Source organism: Topomyia yanbarensis, chromosome 3 (genome assembly GCF_030247195.1).
Source record: "Topomyia yanbarensis strain Yona2022 chromosome 3, ASM3024719v1, whole genome shotgun sequence".
NCBI classification, from domain to species: domain Eukaryota; kingdom Metazoa; phylum Arthropoda; class Insecta; order Diptera; family Culicidae; genus Topomyia; species Topomyia yanbarensis.
In genome coordinates this window covers 258,348,388-258,367,180 of record NC_080672.1, presented here as the reverse complement: position 1 = coordinate 258,367,180, position 18,793 = coordinate 258,348,388, and the positions used below count along the sequence as shown (strand labels likewise).

Here is an 18,793-nt window from a genome sequence, read left to right as displayed (position 1 = left end):
AAAATCTCGGATTTTTAAACTGAATTATTGGACAAACATATTTACGGGTTCTAAAAAAGTGATCAGTTCAGTTGAAGTTGATTGATTTCATTAATATACAAGGGATTGTTTGAACAGACTGAAACGACGCAGTAGAGTTGTGTCATTTTCAATATGGATTTATGCTCGTGAAAGGTACATTAAATGATGAAAATTTCAATAATTAATAAATTTAATAATCGTCGATAGATGCTGAACATGTTTAAAATATGGTATGTTTTTCATTTCGATGATTTTGTTTATCGTATGTTACTGAAAAAAGTCTCATTTGATCAAACTTACCTCGCTGATCAAAGATACCCCGTTCTACGGTATCAGCACATCAGCACTGAATCAACCGATTCGAATCGATATATTTCTTCTTTACTCTAGGAGTTGAAGTTCAGTACCACAACACATGTTACCGTGGCAACGCGAAACAGCTGTTGTTATGTTCGGCATTGGATAAACATAGGCGTTAAATAGCAACGAAGTGAAACATAATAAGCGTTTATATTTGTTGACTCTTGATGCAGTCTGTTTTAATTTAAGTGATTTGTCATAATTATTGCAATTGGTTAGAATGCAATGTAACAATATGAACGTGAGCAATGTTGCAAGTGGTATAAACCCAGACTTAGTAGAGAACCGCGAGATTCAAAAAAAGAAATTCAAATTTAAATCTTGTGATGATGGGTATGTATTTTTGAATGCGCTCTGTTTTGCTTTTCTCATATAAAGAAAGGCTATGCAATCACTGAAAAAATCGACTTTTCAACGGAGACCCGGAGGGCCGAGTGTCATATACCACTCGATTCAGTTCGTCGAGATCGTTAAATGTCTGTGTGTGTGTCATTTAAACTCACACAATTTTCTCAGAGATGGCTGAACCGATTTTCACAAACTTAGTTTCATCTGAAAAGTTGCTCGCTCCCATAAGCTGCTATTGAATTTTTAATTGATCCGACTTCCGGTTCCGGAGTTACGGGTTGAAGAGTGCGGTCACAGCAAATTCCCATATAAACTGGTACAACCATGATGTCCATATGACGTAAAACATATTAAAATGGGTTCAACATTACTCTAGTTTGCGGGTCTGGATCACTAATGATCAATCAAAGCAGCTTTGACTACATTGGCCACCTATGACGGTTCATGATGCCTCCGGGGAACTCGCCAAGTTCCTAAGCTAATATCACACATATTACCCAGCGAATTCTCTACCGATTTTTACAAACTTGATTTCAAATGAACGATGCAGTAATGCCATTGACTGCTGCTGAATTTCATTCGGATTTGACTCTTGGTTCCGGAGTTACAGGTTGGTTAGTAAGGTTACACTGGAATTTCCCATATAAATCGGTACAATCGTAATACCGCCGCGTGCGCAGAAAATTCTCAAAGGGGGGAGGGGGTTGATTTTTTAACGTTTATTTTAAAAGAAATGTATAGAAACCCTCAAACTTTGAAGATTTTTTCAGAGGCCTGGACCTAGTCTTGTGAACCAAACGACTCTGCTCAACAAATTGGGTAAAAAATGTTTATTGCACTAGTTTACAAATTTTGGGTTAATTGCATGAAGTTAAGAAAAAAGGCGTTTTCTAAGTCAATTTTGGGTCGCTGAGCACGAAAATCACATCCATTTTCTTTTTCAAAGAACCGTTTTTGTGATTTCTTGAAAAAGGTGTTTTTGAGCACTTTTTGCAGTTTTTGGTCAATATCTCAGGAAAAAAATCTTCCGATTAACACAAACGACTCACCATTCGAAAGGTATTGATGTACCCACTCCAAAAATGTATAACATGTTAGGATAAAATACCAAGAATTTAGGGTTAAGAGCAACCAAAGTCAAAAAAGTAGTGTTTGGTAAAATTACTAATTTTTAGTTGGTTTTTCATAAAAAAATAAATCAATTTAAAATCTTATGTGACTGACAAACTTCTCACGTGAATTTTAAGCCTAAATCACGAAAATCCGACAAAAACTGGTGATGTTATTAAGCACCGAGTGAAAATTGCTCTGTTTTTCACTTATCTCTTTTGGTCTTAAATAAGATTACACTAGTTTACAAGAAAAATGAAGTTACGATAAAAAGTGTTTTCTAGATTAATTTTGGGTCGATGAATACGAAAATAATACTCTATTTCTCTTTCAAAGAAGTTCGAGTTTAAAAAAAAGTTTTTCTTTTACTTCCGTTTTTTTGTTTTTCCTCTATTTTTTATTACTGAAAAATAATTTTTCATATTTGCAGAATCTAATGTGACAGATTTTAACAATTTTAAGGTAATCGCGATAAGCTAAGAAGAAAGGTGTTTCCTCAGTTAATTTTGGATCGCTGAATACGAAAACCAAGTCCATTTTTTCAAAGAAGCATTTTCAAGATTTCTTTGAAAAAGGTGTTTTTGGGCACTATTTTAGTTACTTGTCAATAACTTGTTCAAATAGGATACGATCGAAACAGTTCGAAATGTATTGATGTGCCCTCTCCGAAAATGTATAATATGCGTAGATCAAATCTCGACAAACATATGATTACGGCTTTGAAAGGAAATTTCAGACAAAATGTTACCCGCCAATCACAGATGTTTATAGTAAACAAAAGAAAAAAAGTTTTCTCTTGCATTAACTGCTATGAACTGCGTTTAGCCAGTAACGGTTTGTCCGGAATTTCCTTTCAAAGAGAATTTTGACAGTTGGCTTTTAAGCCGTAATCATATATTTGTCGAGAAATGTACATTTATTATGATTACAATCGACCAAAGTAAACAAATGTCTGATGTTCGACCCTTTTTAAAAAATGCATATTACTAGTAATTTTTTTATAATAAATCAAGGACAGAAGAAAATTCTTTTAGAATCTAATGAGATAATTAATCTTTTTGCATAAATTTGAATCCAATGGTCACAAAAGTCGGATGAAAAATGTAAATGGTATAAAGCACTGAGTGAAAATTGTAACTTTTTATTTTTCGCACAATCATACTTTCGGCTGAAATAATCTTCTATACTTGATAGTTATTGCTTGTGTTAGGTACTGTCTTCTCGAGCTTGTATCCATCCATCCTGCGGCATTTGAATGGTTTAGGATGTGGAAATATCGTTGGAAAAGTTTTGTTTTGTCTGTGGTGAGTACATATTTTACGAATTAAAGGAATTTTCGCCTTCTGCTTCAACAGACTTCACAGCAGATTCTCAGTTCACAGAATATTACGTGGCTAGTGCTACGATCCCACTGAGACTCCTTCCCGATAGGGACTCGAATATTTGACGACTGGCTTCTGAGACCAGTGCTACACCCTCTAAACCGTCGCTAAAATCATAAAATTTCCATTTCGCTCAATGTGCCATAGCATCAACATTTTCCATCCGATGTTAGTGATATTAGGCTTAAAATTAACGTAAACATATTATCTGTCAGTTTAGATTCTAAAAGGTCCGAAAAAAAATTTGTTTTTGGTAAAAAAATCATTTAAAAATGAGTAATTTTTAAAAATGGTCAAAAATGCACTTTTTTAAACTCTGGTCGCTTGCAGCACTAAAAGTTTTACTTATGATCGACACATATTATATGTTTTTGGAAACGACATCTCGGCACCTTTCAACCTGATAATTAACAAAATTAATTGAATGATTTTGACACGAAATATTGACTAAAAACTACAAAAAGTGCTCAAAAACGAGTTTTTTGAGAAAATCGCAAAATCGCTTCTTTGAACAAAAAAATGAATAATGTTTCCGTGTTCAGCGACCCAAAATTAGTCTAAAAAATAGTTTTTCTTGAAGCTTCATTTTTCTTGTAAACTAGTGTTATCGAGAAGAAGTCATCAAAAACACTGCTGCATAGTGGTCGGAAACCCCAAAAACGCGAACTTAATACATATTATATGTTTTTGTAAAGGACATCTCGGCACCTTTCAACCTGATAATTAACAAAATTAATTGAATGATTTTGACACGAAATATTGACTAAAAACTACAAAAAGTGCTCAAAAACGAGTTTTTTGAGAAAATCGCAAAATCGCTTCTTTGAACAAAAAAATGAATAATGTTTCCGTGTTCAGCGACCCAAAATTAGTCTAAAAATAGTTTTTCTTGAAGCTTCATTTTTCTTGTAAACTAGTGTTATCGAGAAGAAGTCATCAAAAACACTGCTGCATAGTGGTCGGAAACCCCAAAAACGCGAACTTAATTCACTAAAGGCAAAAGCATATATTCACAGGGATACCCTGTGAATTCTACGTAAGAATATTCCCCACAACCTGATTAAAAATTAAAATTAGGCATGGCTTACTACGAGCAAATTAACAAAATTAAATTTTTATGCTGACGAGGTAGAAAGTTGGTGTCTTCGACAAAGTTTTAGAAATGCTAATAATAAAGAATTTTATTGAACTAGTTGAACTTCAGTTCAGTTAGGATTTAATGTTATCGATTTGTAAAGCGTTTTCTATGGCAACACCCTCAAATTTAGTTTTTTTTAATAAATTTTTCCACTGTGACTTTTCGTGCAAACCGTGCTCTAGACAAATATGGAGGCATTAAAACCACATAATATTGTTGAAGACTGTAAGTAAAAATACCCAAGTAAAAACATTACAAAATGAGCTTAAAACCTTCTTACCTTTATTATGCGTAGTCCGGACATTGAAAATAGTGCCTGCTCGTCAATTTTGGTTTGCACCTTTCTCTCTTATACGCAGTTGAAGTTGGTGGTAAAAAAATTAAAGTTCCTCAATAACTCTAAAACGAATGAGTATTTTTACAAGAGGTGTGCGCCGCGCTGCCGATTTCAGGTAAAATTTGTATATGCTGTTTTCAACAATATTTTTACATGCAGTCTTCAACAATAATTTAATTTTTACATGCAGTCTTCAACAATATTATGCGGTGTTAATACCTCAACATTGGTCTGGAACATCGTTTGCACAAAAAGTCTCAGCGAAAAAAGTTATATTAAATAGCTAAATTTAAGGGATTTGCCTTAGCAAACGCTTTAAAAATCGATAACATTAAGTCCTACAAGCTCAAGTTGTTCAACAAAATTCTTCATTATGAGCATTCCTAAAACTTTGTCGAAGACATCAACTTTCTACATCGTCAGTAAGAAAAGTTAATTTTTCTATTTCAATCATAGTAAACCATGCCTCAATTTAATGTTTATCAGGTTGTGGGGAATATTCTTACGAACAATTCCTCCAAAGATACCCTACGAATATATTCAATAATTTGGCCTCTAGTGACGTTTTCGGCATTTCCAACCACTGTGCGTTGAATGCTGGCTCGTGGTGGATTCGGATTGGTTTGTGTCGTGTCCGGGTGTATATGTTTCGCATTTTCCAGTGAGAAACACCACTTTGTCGCTCAAAGCCAATCACAAGACTGACACATTTTTTCTCATTTTATTTAAACCTGAAATTTTCTCTATGTTCTTGCTCTCTCTCTCTCTCTCTCTCTCTCTCTCTCTCTCTCTCTTAGTCCTTCTCTCTCTTCCTCTCACAATCCCTACATCCTCCTCTGTCTCTACACTTCATTCAAAAATATTGTATAAATACATGTCATTTAGTTTTGCTGGTTTCCGAATCTCTCTTCTCGGCCTTTCCGATACGTTGTTGCTTACGTTTTGCTCGGTCGTCAGATTACGTGGTTGAGAATGATCGGGATCAGCTTGTACGTTGTCTTCCCTCGCGGTATAACCTTGGATATCCGAAGCTACTGGAATCCTTTTCACATCGCATATATTGCGGGATAGTTGTACGCCGCTTTCGCTCCGAATTACCACCTTCGCTCCTTGCCTGGTCAACACCGTGTATTTCTCGTTCGAGAATGTCGAGTCGGGTTAGTTCACTGAATAATCGCAACAACAACCTTATCACCAACCGTAATTTCACTTTCCCTCGCTCCTCTATGTTTATCGGCGAATTGCTTACTCACGAGTTTCGAATATGCATCTTTCTCGCTCATATCACTTGTATCCAATACGGTCTTCGATTCCCACAAACTAGGAAACGTTCCTCGGTAGCGCCAACCAACTAGCAGCTCGAATGCCGTGACTCCTAGTCGTGAATGGTGTTTACGTGTATTGTGAACATGGGTGTATTCCTCTAGGGCCTCTTTCCAGCTCTTTTTTCTACTTTTGCAACCGCTAAAGCCTTGATTATGCCTTGGTTTTGACGCTCTACCGCACCGTTTGATTGTGCGCTGAGCGGAATGGATTTCTGCACGCTAACTCCTTTCGCCTCCCAATAACCAAAGAACTCGCTGCTCTGAAAAGGAGGTCCGTTGTCGGACTGGATTACTAATGGGAGTCTCCATACCGAAAATATCTTACAAAGCGCAGCATTCGTATGACGAGCATCTGTGGCTTTCATCTCGACCACGTGTAAGTATCGCGAATATGTGTCTACACATATCAACAAATAGCCAGAACCACAACCTTGGATGTGAAGAAAGTCAATTATAATAATCTCCCAGGGGGCGTTAGGAAGTTGGCGGCTTCATAGTGGTGTGGGTGGATTCCGTTTCGAAATCACAAGACACGTTTCGCATTTGGCCACAAAATCTTCCGTTTCCTTCGCCATGTTAGGCCACCAAAAGAACTCTCGAAGAATCCGTTTTGTTGCTCCACATCCTACGTGTCCCTGGTGAGCTGCTTCCTATGCCCGTCGTCGCAAACTAATCGGCAGAACTATTAAATGATTTTTGAACACCAGAAGATCCAGAGTACTCAAATACTTCGCTTGAGCTTCATAACGCTTTAGTCCGCTCGTCCATTTCCCGGATTCGATTCCGTACCTAACTTCACAAAGTTCCTCATCGCGTTCCGATGCTAGCTGGATTTCCGACCACGAAATACTCATGTTTCCTGCATCCAGTGAAAACAGCATATGCTTGTCGTTGTCCTCGTCGAATGGTTCGTTAACCTGTGATTTGTCGATGAGCCGAGACAGACCATCTGCCACATTTAGATGTCCAGGGATCCTTTCAACTCTAAACCGGTACTGGAGCAGTCGTAATTAGGGTTCGCAGTACCGACCCTTTTTGGTGAGAACCGGTACTACGGTACTGAAGCCCTCAGTACCGGTAGTACCGGTAAAGTACCGGTACTCGAATATTTAAAAAAAAAATCGAAAACAGCTTCAAAGTGAAATCGAATGCTCAAACTGATGACCTTATTCTCAGATGATTGATCAAAAAAACATGTTTATTGTTTTTAATTGCTTCGGAATGATATGACTCATTTCACAGAAGATATTTTTCGTATGCGGCACTTTCTTTTATTTTAAAATCTAGGCCACTTTGATATCACTAACTGCTAAGCGGTGCGACTTTCGTCGACTTCAACAGATGGTAAATGTAAGAAACCCTATTAATAACAGTAAATCAAAGCGAGAATGGCAGTAAATCCGAGCAGGTTGCTCGCATTTCCTCTCTTGCTTTTCTCTAAATTGGTTTCGATCATTATGTCATTTGCCTACTATTCTCTAATGCATACCAACCCAAGTAACAATTGAAGTTTAATAGCACGCTACAAGTGCAATCTAAGTTTTATCAGTGGCTATAAAACTATCATAAAACCACAATTGTTACTAGGGAAGGCTCCTTGCTTTTCCGTAATGTATTGAGTTTTCCAGCATTTTCCGATCACCAATAATTACAAATCGCCCAATTTGAAGCAGTTCACCAACTCTAAAATTATTAGCTACTAAACCGCTGTTCGTTCTTTTATAGATAATGGTTTAAGATCAAACCAAATACAGACATGACTTAGACCATAGTCTTATTACGCGCCACCCAGTGAATAATGAAAACCAATCAGAATGTCGCTAATAAACAAAATAATAGCAAATTTTTACGTCTCTTACGCTAGATGTGAATATTTTGAAATTTAGTACAAGATCGTTAAATTTTAATTTCGACAAAATAAAGCAAGAATTTAAATATACCGTTCAGTACAACGGGAGCTAGTAATGTTTTACTTCTAGAATTATTATAATGATGGCCCCACCTCATTCCCCTACAAAGGTGTTAGCTCAACGATTTATCTAGATGACAATTAATATAATTAAAAGTCATCTTGTAGACCGATATTTTGAAACCAGTCCCCCTAGAGAGTCCACATATTTTTCATAAAAAATGTATGGTACCGAAAATACCGGTACTGGCTTTTGTTCAGTACCGGTATTACGGTACCAAAAATGGGTCGGTATTCCCGGGATTTTCGGTACCGGTATTACCGGTACCACAACCCTAGTCGTAATGCCCAAGTTTCAGCTCGAGTTATAGCTCTCCTACTTGTTCTGTGTTGACCATCGAAAATGAACTCGTTAGCCTCCGAGTCTGTTCTAACTGTGAACTGCTTACTGGTCAAATAATATCTGAACCGTTCGACGCCCAAAACAATCGCTAAAGCCTCCCTTTGCGTTTGAGGGTATCGCTGTTCGGCAATAGTGAGTGCTTTGGATGCGCACGCTATAATGCGAGGTTCACCTGAGCTGCTAAATTGCACCAAGACTGCACCTATACCAATTGGAGAAGCATCTGCGTAAAGCTCCGTGTTGTCTCGGTGATCAAAGTACCACAGTTTGACAATCGAATTTAAAGCTTCTGTTTTCAGGTAAACAAACTCTTTTTCCTCCTCAGGTGTCCAGTAGAACACATCAGATTTCGTTAGCAGTCTAAGATTTTTCGTCTTTTCGGCCCTGTTAACAATGAATCGCTCTGTAAAGTTCATTAAACCTAGGACCTTTTCACTTCCGAAAGTGATTCCGGTCTACGAAAGCTTTCAATGGCCTTCCGTTTGTCGTCGGCTATGCTCCATCCGTCGTCGGATAAGCGGAATCCGATGAATTTTATGGACTGTTTTTCGAACACACACTTTGCTACATTCAATAGCACGTTATGTTCGCGCAATCGACGGAGAACATTTTCCAGATTCTTGTCGTGTTCTGCTTTAGTTTTGCCGAAAACGAGAATATCGTCCAAATAATTGACACAACCTGGACATTCCGCAACAACTACCGTCTGCAGAATTTCTTGAAAAATGTCGGGCGAGTTGCACAGCCCAAAGGGAAGCCGCTTGAATCTATAGGTAGCTTCACCAGCAAAGAAATTCGTCAAATGTCTGCAATCTTCATGTAGGACTACGTGAAAAAAAGCGCTCGACAAGTCGATTGTTGAAAACCACGTGGCTCCGTGTAATTCCGATAAGATAGCCTCGAGAGCGGGCATTTCGAAAGGTGAACGCATGATACTTTTGTTGGGCCCTCTCAAGTCGACAACTAATATTATATCAGATTTTCCTTTCGGAACGACCAAAAGAGAAGAGCAGAACGACTTGTCCATTTCGCTATTAACTCTTTCTATAATGCCAGAGGACAGTAACTCATCTAGTCTGCAATTTGTTTCTTCTTTGAAAGCAGGCGGTATGCTGGTAAAAACATGCCTTGATGGAGGAATGCTCTTGTCGTAAGCTAGCAACACCGGTGGTACGTTGAACATGGGGAACTGCTCTCTTGTGCCAATCGCACACATCTCACCACGTAACAAATGAGGTTCGCCTCGGCCAACGAGTCCCTGAATGGGAACATTTAGACCCAGTTTTAACAAACTGTATCTTATCGCTGTACTTCTACCGAGCAGAGCCTTCGCATCTTGTACTACGTAAAATTTTTCTAGACATCGCGGACGGTCCGCCGTGATGAACAATTCTGCAACGAATGTCGCAACCACGGAAATTGCCGCTGAGGTTGCGTAAGCTTTCAGGGGCCGATCTGTTCCTTTTTTAAAGTTATATATAGGGCAATGAAGAGGGTCGCTGTTCATCAACTGATCAAGAATGTCCAGGCCGACAGTATTCACGTCTGCTCCTGAGTCTATCATGAAACTTACTTTTTCTCCGGCTACTTGGCCAACGACATGACAGACAAGGGTATCTAGTTGACGGCGGTAGTTCAATGAATTTAATGAGAGTCGGTCACAATGCTCTCCTGATTCTGATTGGCGGGCCATAGATTCTACAGAAGTGTTTATTGTGTCATACGTCATAGCTTCTGTATGCATCGTTGTCGAAGAGCAGTTTTCTTTCTGCAGAATAAGAAAAAAAGACCATCAATGCTTTCATGCTGGATTTGTTTGGCCATTAGCTACAAGCTGACTAAAGTATTCTAATACAACGCTTAATGGTTTTCAAGCCTTACATTCCTAAGGACAAGAGAAAAAAAATGAACATTTGCTTATTGTCTGTTTTTGTTTATTAATTCAAAGCAAATTTAACCATTGGGTGGAAACCAAAACAACATATTGTAGTTCTCGGTTGTTGTATTTAATCTAAATTCGTCAACCTTTTTTTTGTTCTAGTTAAGTTCACTTACTGCTTTCTTCTCATCGCTCTCATCTAACAAAATTTCCTCTCCAGCTGTATTGGTAGCAACCTTTCATGACTGCGGGACCGATATTGATCCTGCGCTTTCAGCAGCGTAGCGTCTTACGACAAGCGCGTGCAATGCGACCTTTTACTTCGCAATTCCGACAGACTTTATCGATTGCGTGACAGTTATGCGGTCGATGGAAGTTACTGGAACATCTCCAGCACGGTACGCGTTTTCTGTAGCCTTCTCCAGCCGCGTTGACGTATGCGCCCCGGGTACGTGACTGAAATCCTCCGCGTGGTCGCTGAAAACCACCTTCACTCTGAAAATTTGATCCGTGACCATAGCCGTGGAAAGGATGACTGGTTGCGTATGAAGTAGCAGCAATTTCCGCAGCTGGCTGCTGATGGTTTTTGGCGTATATTTCTTTACTCTGTCGTTCTATCTCTGCCGACCGAACCTTGTCCAACAATTCCGTGATCGAACCGCCTTTGCGCATCACCTTTCGACCTGCTTCTCGCACTTTGATATTCAGTGTATGTGATTGAACCACGTCGGCTACTGTCTCCATCATCTGTTCGCTGCTATAATCGCAGAGCTTGGCGACCGCTGCAACTCGTTTTACAAACTTTACATTGGGTTCATCTGGACTTTGTGTCATTGACCGTAACTTTTGGCGTTGGAGCAGTATATAATCGCGAGAACCGTGAATCTCTCTCAAGCGATACATCGCATTCGAGTAAGGGAGTACTTTTTCGTCAGGGGCCGTACTACTTGATACCGTACTCTCTAAAACATCCAATAGATGGTTCTTCGATCCACTCATTAACCATACTGTTCCTTTTTCGGGCCATACGAAGCTTGGTTCTCAGGCGCTCATTGTGTCGTTTATCCATTTCGACCCGTTTCAATAAGCAAATTTAACAAAGTGAATTGGGTTCCTAAAATGGAAAAAACACGATTGTTTACAATTAGATTTTCTCACATCAATGTAATTCCATTTGGAATAATATTAGTCATTTAAACCCTCTCAATCGTACTGTGGGAAGCTATGCTCAATTCATTAAATTCCAACAATAGTAGTACCTTACACTCATGCCTGAGTGTGAGTCACATTCGTTCTACTAACTCTCTCCAATACCAAAAAATTAGACGCTTTCTAAGTGTGTGTCATACCAACATACAGCACACACACAAATAGCTTAACTATTTCAACGGTTTAAACCACATCCTCTTTTCCGATTGAAAAAATCTATCCACTAAGCTAGGTGGAAACTGCAGTACATGATACTACACAGGGCACCCTGGAATGCGTGTAGGATAATGAATAAACCCACCTGTACTGTTCAACGGCGCAACGTGAAGAAAAATAGCGTTTCCCTCACCGGTCCGAAATCCGCCGCTAGTACCGAAAAATCTAATCAACCTAACCTGTTGCACTCCAAGATAAGGATAGATTGTTGAGATCAACCGATTGGATGAATTCAACGTAATTGTTTCCTTTTTCTTTAATCACCGCACGTCGGAATGCGGCTGTATCGTTCACACTGAAGATTACTGATCACAATCTGATGAACAAGATTGGTGACTTATTTGTGCCGTTACAATTGAAGCAAAAACTGCAACACGCACACATGCGCGAGTCTGACCACCCCAGTCTGATAGGTGGGAGTATTGCTCGTCTCTTGGTGTGTTGGTGAATGCACGCCAAAAATATGTGACGTCACATCTTGAAGAAAGGATTTGCGATTACGAAAAAACAACTTTACAGTTGCTTAATTCTTCAAATAGTGGGCAATACATCAAATAAAATGATCAATCATCGATTGTATGTGTTAAACCATAGAAAATCGATAGTTTCATCGCTTTTTTGTCGCTTTTTCTACTTCGCTCTTCAAACGTGACAGCATACATGCTCCCGCTATTCATATGTACTATTCTGGGTCAATACAAAAGTCGATGCTACAGCGTTTATACAGATGGTAGATGGAAGAAAATAGACAGAATGTAGTGTGCGCGTTTGGAATGAATTTCGTTGGCTTATATCAATCTTCGAAGGTGGGTGGCATAATCAGTTAATCGTACTATGAGTTTACTTACACTACGACAATACTACCCAGTAAACGGTAAGGCGGCTAGGCGGATTAAACTAGATGCTTGCGAACGGCAGACTAATGAAACTTTGTTCTAGGCTACCTGCCGTAACTTGCCGCTTACTGTAGTGTGGGTATTATCTAAGTTGGCAAGTAAACACTCGATCGGAGTATAGTGCAGACGCATACATACACGAACCTTTTTTTTTGCGTATTTCGCTGGTTGAGTAAAAAGTTGATGAATCGGATTATAATGAGCGTTTGCCAGCGTTATAACGTAACTTCCAGAGAATTATTTCGCACATCTGGAGTCTTCGTTGGGATCACGAGAATACGGATTCATTTCCCTCTCGGGAGCATAGCAATTATAACACCCTCTCAGGGGAATGTACTTTAATATGGTTCCATTTCCCTCTCGGGGGCTTAACAATGGGAACACCCTCTCAGGGGAATATATTCCAATTTACCTCTCGGGGCCATTCAAAAACCATCCGCTCAGGGAATATACTTCCAGTTCCCTTTCAGGGGAATAATATTTCGAAATTTCTTTTTTTGCCATACTTCAATACAGTTCCATTTCCCTCTCGGGGGCTTAACAATTTGAACACCCTCTCAGGGGATTATATTCTAATTTACCTCTCGAGGCCATTCGAAAAAAAAACATCCACTCGAGAAATACACTTGCAGTACCCTCTCAGGGGAATAATATCACAAAATTTTTTTTTGACATATCAAAGTTGCACTGCTTACTTACGCAATTACCAAACTGCGCCATTGTCGTGTCCGGGTGTATATGTTTCGCATTTTCCAGTGAGAAACACCACTTTGTCGCTCAAAGCCAAGCACAAGACTGACACATTTTTTCTCATTTTATTTAAACCTGAAATTTTCTCTATGTTCTTGCTCTCTCTCTCTCTCTCTCTCTCTCTCTCTCTCTCTCTCTCTCTTAGTCCTTCTCTCTTTTCCTCTCACAATCCCTACAGTTTGTAGTAGTCGTTAAGCCAACCGACTAAACTTAAACCTCTTGTATCTCGTAATCCTCATCCATCCGGGGCAACCGTTAAGTACTGCTTTAGTAAGGATTGTGTTCTTGCTTATTTTGTTTTGTGTGAATCGTCATGTTTTTATCCATAGCTACTTTTCCTTACTTGCTGTCAAACCTTCGCGATATATCTCACCAGTTCAGGTCTGCTGCAAATATCGTACCCTGTTGAGACATGAACCGGCCCGGGGGTGTCGACCATAAGGATTTACATCTGTTTACAACCACCTTCGCCGGGTTTCTTATCCTTCTTGGTGCTAGTCGTTCCTATTTATCTGTTAGCTGTTGCTGAGAACTTCTTGGCGGCAGTATTTCACCCTATACCGATGCCAATTTTCGCGATCCATTTCGCTGCCACTCTAACGTCTAATTCTAGACAACGATATCCCGATTTTCTCCAACTTCGTGTTTTCCTCCTTAACTGCCGTTGCTAGCCCTCTGACCGACATCTGCTGTCTATTCACTACTTTTGCTAATATCGAAGCTTGTCGATACGTTAACCGATCCTTCAGAGAAGCCGTCCAACTTGACATACATCCCTTTCCAGCCACCCTCGCAAAATTTCGTCCTTGGTTTCTTCATTGACTTCTTTCTAAAGTGACCGAACTCAAATGACGTTTTATGTGTCCAAACGGTTTGAAGTATATTTATTTTCCTGAACAGGAAGATAATAAATTTTTAAAAGTAATTCAAAACGATCATGGGGGGGGGGGGGGGGGGGGGTTGAACGACCAACCCCCCCCCGTGCGCCCGGGCCTGCCGCAGAGGCTAAAAACTATTGAAATGGTCACCAAATTACTTCGATTCGCACGTCTAGATCACTGATTGACAATCAAACATTGTTTGGATAGGGTGACGAGCCTATTTTCACCATACTAAGCAAGGTGCCTCACTAATTCGGTAATTTCTTGCCTTACAATCAATTGAATGCGTATAAATTGACATCTACCGCTTTGCTTCGTTGTTAAGAACCAATATAGTAACACAAATGCGTTGAAATCAGTAAAATTCTCGTGTTTGAGCACAATGAAAACTCGAATCGAGTGCCCCTTTTGTTGCGCTACCATTTGACTCAATGCGTTGAACAAAGATGGCAGACATTGCTCTAACCAACGGCTTCAAATGGGTAGGGTGATAATATAAACATGGCGCAAATAGGCTCATTACCCTATATTGTATACTATCGACGATTCCGGAAGTCCCGGATTCCGGGCATATTCCACAATTAAAGTCACATCGGTTCTTAGGTGATGGCTGAAACGATGTTCTCAAATCAAGTCTCAAATGAAAGGCAGAATTTTCGGTTGAGTATTGTGTTGCCGCTCAGCACCCCTCCCCTTGCCCTCCCGCTCCTTCATCGCTCCTCTCCCTTTGGACCACCCTCACATCCGCATTTCCTTCATACACCCCGTATACCGAAATAAGATGGAGGATTTCTGACGCATCCTCTACGCCAACTCTACTAAACCCCCACCCCCTCCACTTCCAAACCAATTCCACCAACATTTCAAAATATGATCACATGAAGATAAGTTAACCCATTCATGCCCATGTTGTTTGTAAATAACAACGTTTTTAAACAGCTATAACTTTTGATTGTGTCGAGATTTGCTCACAAAAACAAGTAAGGCTCATTAATGTGATTATTGCCTTTAATTTGAGTATTAAAAGTTACAAAGATCAGCTCTAGAACTGAAGTTATTGCAATTAGTCTGATTGGATTCCGATGGAGCAGTGCTGCCAGGGACAGTTTACGTTGACGACGAAAAATGATTTTTTCATATATCTTTGTTATGGTGCAATATTATTGAAAACTGATAAAACTTACCAATTTAGACTGTCGTTGGCTACGTTTTCCACGTAATTGGACTATTGTAATTATTCTAGGAGAATTGTATTGAGCATCAGAAGGTAAAAATGGACCAGCTTCTAGCACTGCCATGGAAGCACCTATCTTTATGAAAATAGGCTTTTCGTGTTTCTTGACCCCACCGTTTTCAAGGAAAAATAGTTTTGAAACCCTACATGCACTAGAAAAAAGTTGGGCATGAAAGGGTTAATTAAATGTTAGGGGAGCCCGGGGTTAGTTGGTGGTTGGGGTAAGTTGGCGGAATCCCTTTGTCTTCGTTTCTATCAGGCATATAGAGATGCCTCTCATTATGTAGGGTGATGAGCCTATTTGCGCCAGGTTTCTATTATCACCCTACCCATTTGACGCCGTTGGTTAGAGCAGTGTCTGCCATCTTTGTTCAACGCATTGAGTCAAATGGTAGCGCAACAATAGGGGCACTCGATTCGAGTTTTCATTGTGCTTAAACACGAGAATTTTACTGTTTTCAACGCATTTGTGTTATTATATTGGTTCTTAACAACGAAGCAAAGCGGTTGATGTCAATGTTTACGCATTCCATTGATTGTAAGGGAAGAAATTACCGAATTAGTGAGGCACCTTGCTTAGTATGGTGAAAATAGGCTCATCACCCTACCTCAAGTTATGTGAAACCCATTATCCAATGCGTTTTTGTTAAAAAACATTTTGTTTTGTAGAAGTTGTGGGCGATATTGTGTTTTCGAGCATACCAAGTATTTTTTTTAAATTTTAAACGCTTTGTGTTATTTAGGGCGATTTTAAATCTATTTCCCAATTCATTATATTTTTCGATAGTGCGTAAAAAGAGCTTTCAGTATCCGTATAGATATTAAATCTATCCATGAATTAAAGTTATTTTTTAAATAGTTTTTTGAAAAAATGCGGTTTGGGTAATATGGCGGTGACGGACGCGGGGCAAGTTGGCGCTACTAATTGCAGTGTAAATGTAGTCATCAAATATTTTTATTTGTGGAATTCACTCCAAAGTAAAACTATATTGGCAATTGTCGGTTAATATACAATTTTATTGAAGAGACATTCAGCACGAACCTTTGGTGTAATTGAATCTCCATTTTCTGGCGTATTCATACATACCGCCAACTTACCCGGGGCCGGGGTTAATTGGCGGGTTTTCCGCGTCATACATCCTTGTCTATAAAAACAAAGACAATGCAACAAGCACTTTGATAAAATTCAGGTATGTTGGCAACAGCCATATATTTTGCAAGATCTTTCTACATCAAAGCTGTAAAAATGGAAACTGAAAACACCGCAAACTAGCCCCGGTTTCCCCTATATTTTTTGGTTTAAAATTAGTCTACGTCTACTTTCGTGGTAGTCGTGGGATAGGAGAAGATGGGGTAAAACGCACCCCGGGGCAAAATGCACCCCTAGATTATATCGAAAACAGCTGAAAATTTCTAGAAAACGGTAACACCAGTCGGAAATCCGCCATAGTAAACAAACACTGTCAATGTTTGATAACCGTACATCAATAGCAGCTCGAGAAATAAACAAAGAACAATAACGTGCTCTTCTCATGTCATTATTGTGGCTCGCGCAACAAGGATTTTCCGGAACACTGGAATACTGTTTTACTATTATATTAGAGCATTCCAGTTCTATTTATACCGTTGTTCATTATTCTGTTGCACTACATATGAAAAATCTACTAAATAATTCACTTTTTGCCAAATTTTTATCTCTGCTCCATCGGGGGCAAAATGGCCTTTTTCTGATTTTGCTGGTTTTTAATCGAAAACAAAAATCGTTCTGAAAACCTACCAATTGCATAACCTAAGGCTATTTAATGGCACACTTTTGTGAAATCTCGTTAGAAAACAAAACTACTTGCTTGTTCGCCGAGCATTATTCCCGCTTGTTGCTGGTTGGTTTTTAATCGAAAACAAAAATCGTTCTGAAAACCTACCAATTGCATAACCTAAGGCTATTTAATGGCACACTTTTGTGAAATCTCGTTAGAAAACAAAACTACTTGCTTGTTCGCCGAGCATTATTCCCGCTTGTTGCGGTGCATTCTACTCCGTTGTTGTAGTGCATAATGCCCCGTTGTTGTGGTGCATTTTGCCCCCGCACAGGTGCGTTTTGCCCCGCTTATTTTTCAAAAGGTGATTTTCAATGATTTAAAAAAATTTAATTATTTTCGTGAAGACCGGAAGTCAATCGGATAGAACCAGACAAAGTTATAGGCGCGTAAAGCTGAAGGTGTCATTTGCTGTAGTTGGGGTGGCTCTGTCGAAAGTGAAAAACGATTTGCATGAGGTAGGTAAATTCAACTACAGGAATTTCAACTTATAATAACACAAAATGCTGACCATTTGGAATTATGGTATTTTCGGCAAACTGGACCAGAATATTAGAGGCTTTCCGTTGAAGAACAGGCAGCTTCAGAATTATCCCGCTAGGTGGCGCTAGGGAGTATAAAAAAGACCTATAGTTTTTTTTTTAATATTGGGTCATATCTCGGGATCGGTAATAGTTGGCGGGGTAGAGTCTTTGACAAAGTAGATCATAAAGCCAAGGGCTTTTGGACGGAGTATCGTTTCATTCAGAACTCTACTACTAAGTGGTGCTAGATCACCTGGGATTTTCTAAATACATTTTATATTGACTATATCTCATGAGCGGACACACTTAGCGGAAGTGCGTCTTCGGCAAAGTGAACTATCAAGTCAAGGATTTTCCAAACGAGAACAGTTATGTTTGAAATTTTATAACTGAAGTTCGATAGGGCGAATGATAATGCCTTGTGAGCAGTTAAATTAGGTAATGTCTCGTGAACGTTACACTTGGTGAAGCAAAGTCTTTTTATAAAGTAGATTATACGGTCAACATGCTGAACATAATTCTCGCTCTCAGCAAGACATTTCTTTTAAGCTCATGGATTTTTTCCTCACTATTCAAAATACGAATTATCGTTTCAGAAATATTTTTCACTAGAACAACCAAGTTTTTACATTTATTAATTTTCGTGTATTACAAGGCCTTCCTTTATTTTGATGCGCGTTGTTCTGTGTATACTGCTGCATTATTTGGAGTATAGATAACGGAGTTGATCTTCATCTTTCGTTATTTTTTCCACAGTAATCGTGTATCAGCTTAACGCCACGTTCAGCGCAATCGTTTACTACTTGTAATGAGGCAATTTTTTTCTTTCTCTCAGTAAAATCTTCCAAATCTTCCCATTTACTCGGATCTTCCTTAAGAAAATTTGCATATATTTCGGTAATATCGAAAAAACCATAGAGTGTTAAGAGACACAGTTCAACAGCTCGTACGACTTCAACTCGTCTAATGAAGATATATTCAATTTTATTTTACGAGAGTCGTCATTCCTACGTACTTTAAGGTTAGACACAATTTTCCTCTTTTCATCAATGGA

General features: G+C 39.1%; 2 protein-coding genes across 2 annotated transcripts in view; one reads left to right on the top strand and one right to left on the bottom strand.

The window, feature by feature from the left end:
• Positions 1 to 548: 548 nt before the first annotated feature.
• LOC131691949 (TBC1 domain family member 31) overlaps positions 549 to 18,793 on the top strand; it is a 69,624-nt gene continuing 51,379 nt past the window's right edge. Inside the window, exon 1 of the mRNA XM_058978730.1 lies at positions 549 to 714. Coding sequence (XP_058834713.1) covers positions 602 to 714 — 113 coding nt within the window. The 5' untranslated portion in view covers positions 549 to 601. The remainder of the gene's footprint in view (positions 715 to 18,793) is intronic.
• Positions 10,375 to 11,886, bottom strand: LOC131691950 (uncharacterized). Its single transcript, XM_058978731.1, has 2 exons — positions 11,723 to 11,886; positions 10,375 to 11,326 (listed from the first exon to the last, which is right to left on the bottom strand). The coding sequence occupies exon 2, from the start codon at positions 11,209 to 11,211 to the stop codon at positions 10,486 to 10,488; it is 726 nt and encodes a 241-aa protein (XP_058834714.1). The 5' UTR covers positions 11,212 to 11,326; positions 11,723 to 11,886; the 3' UTR covers positions 10,375 to 10,485.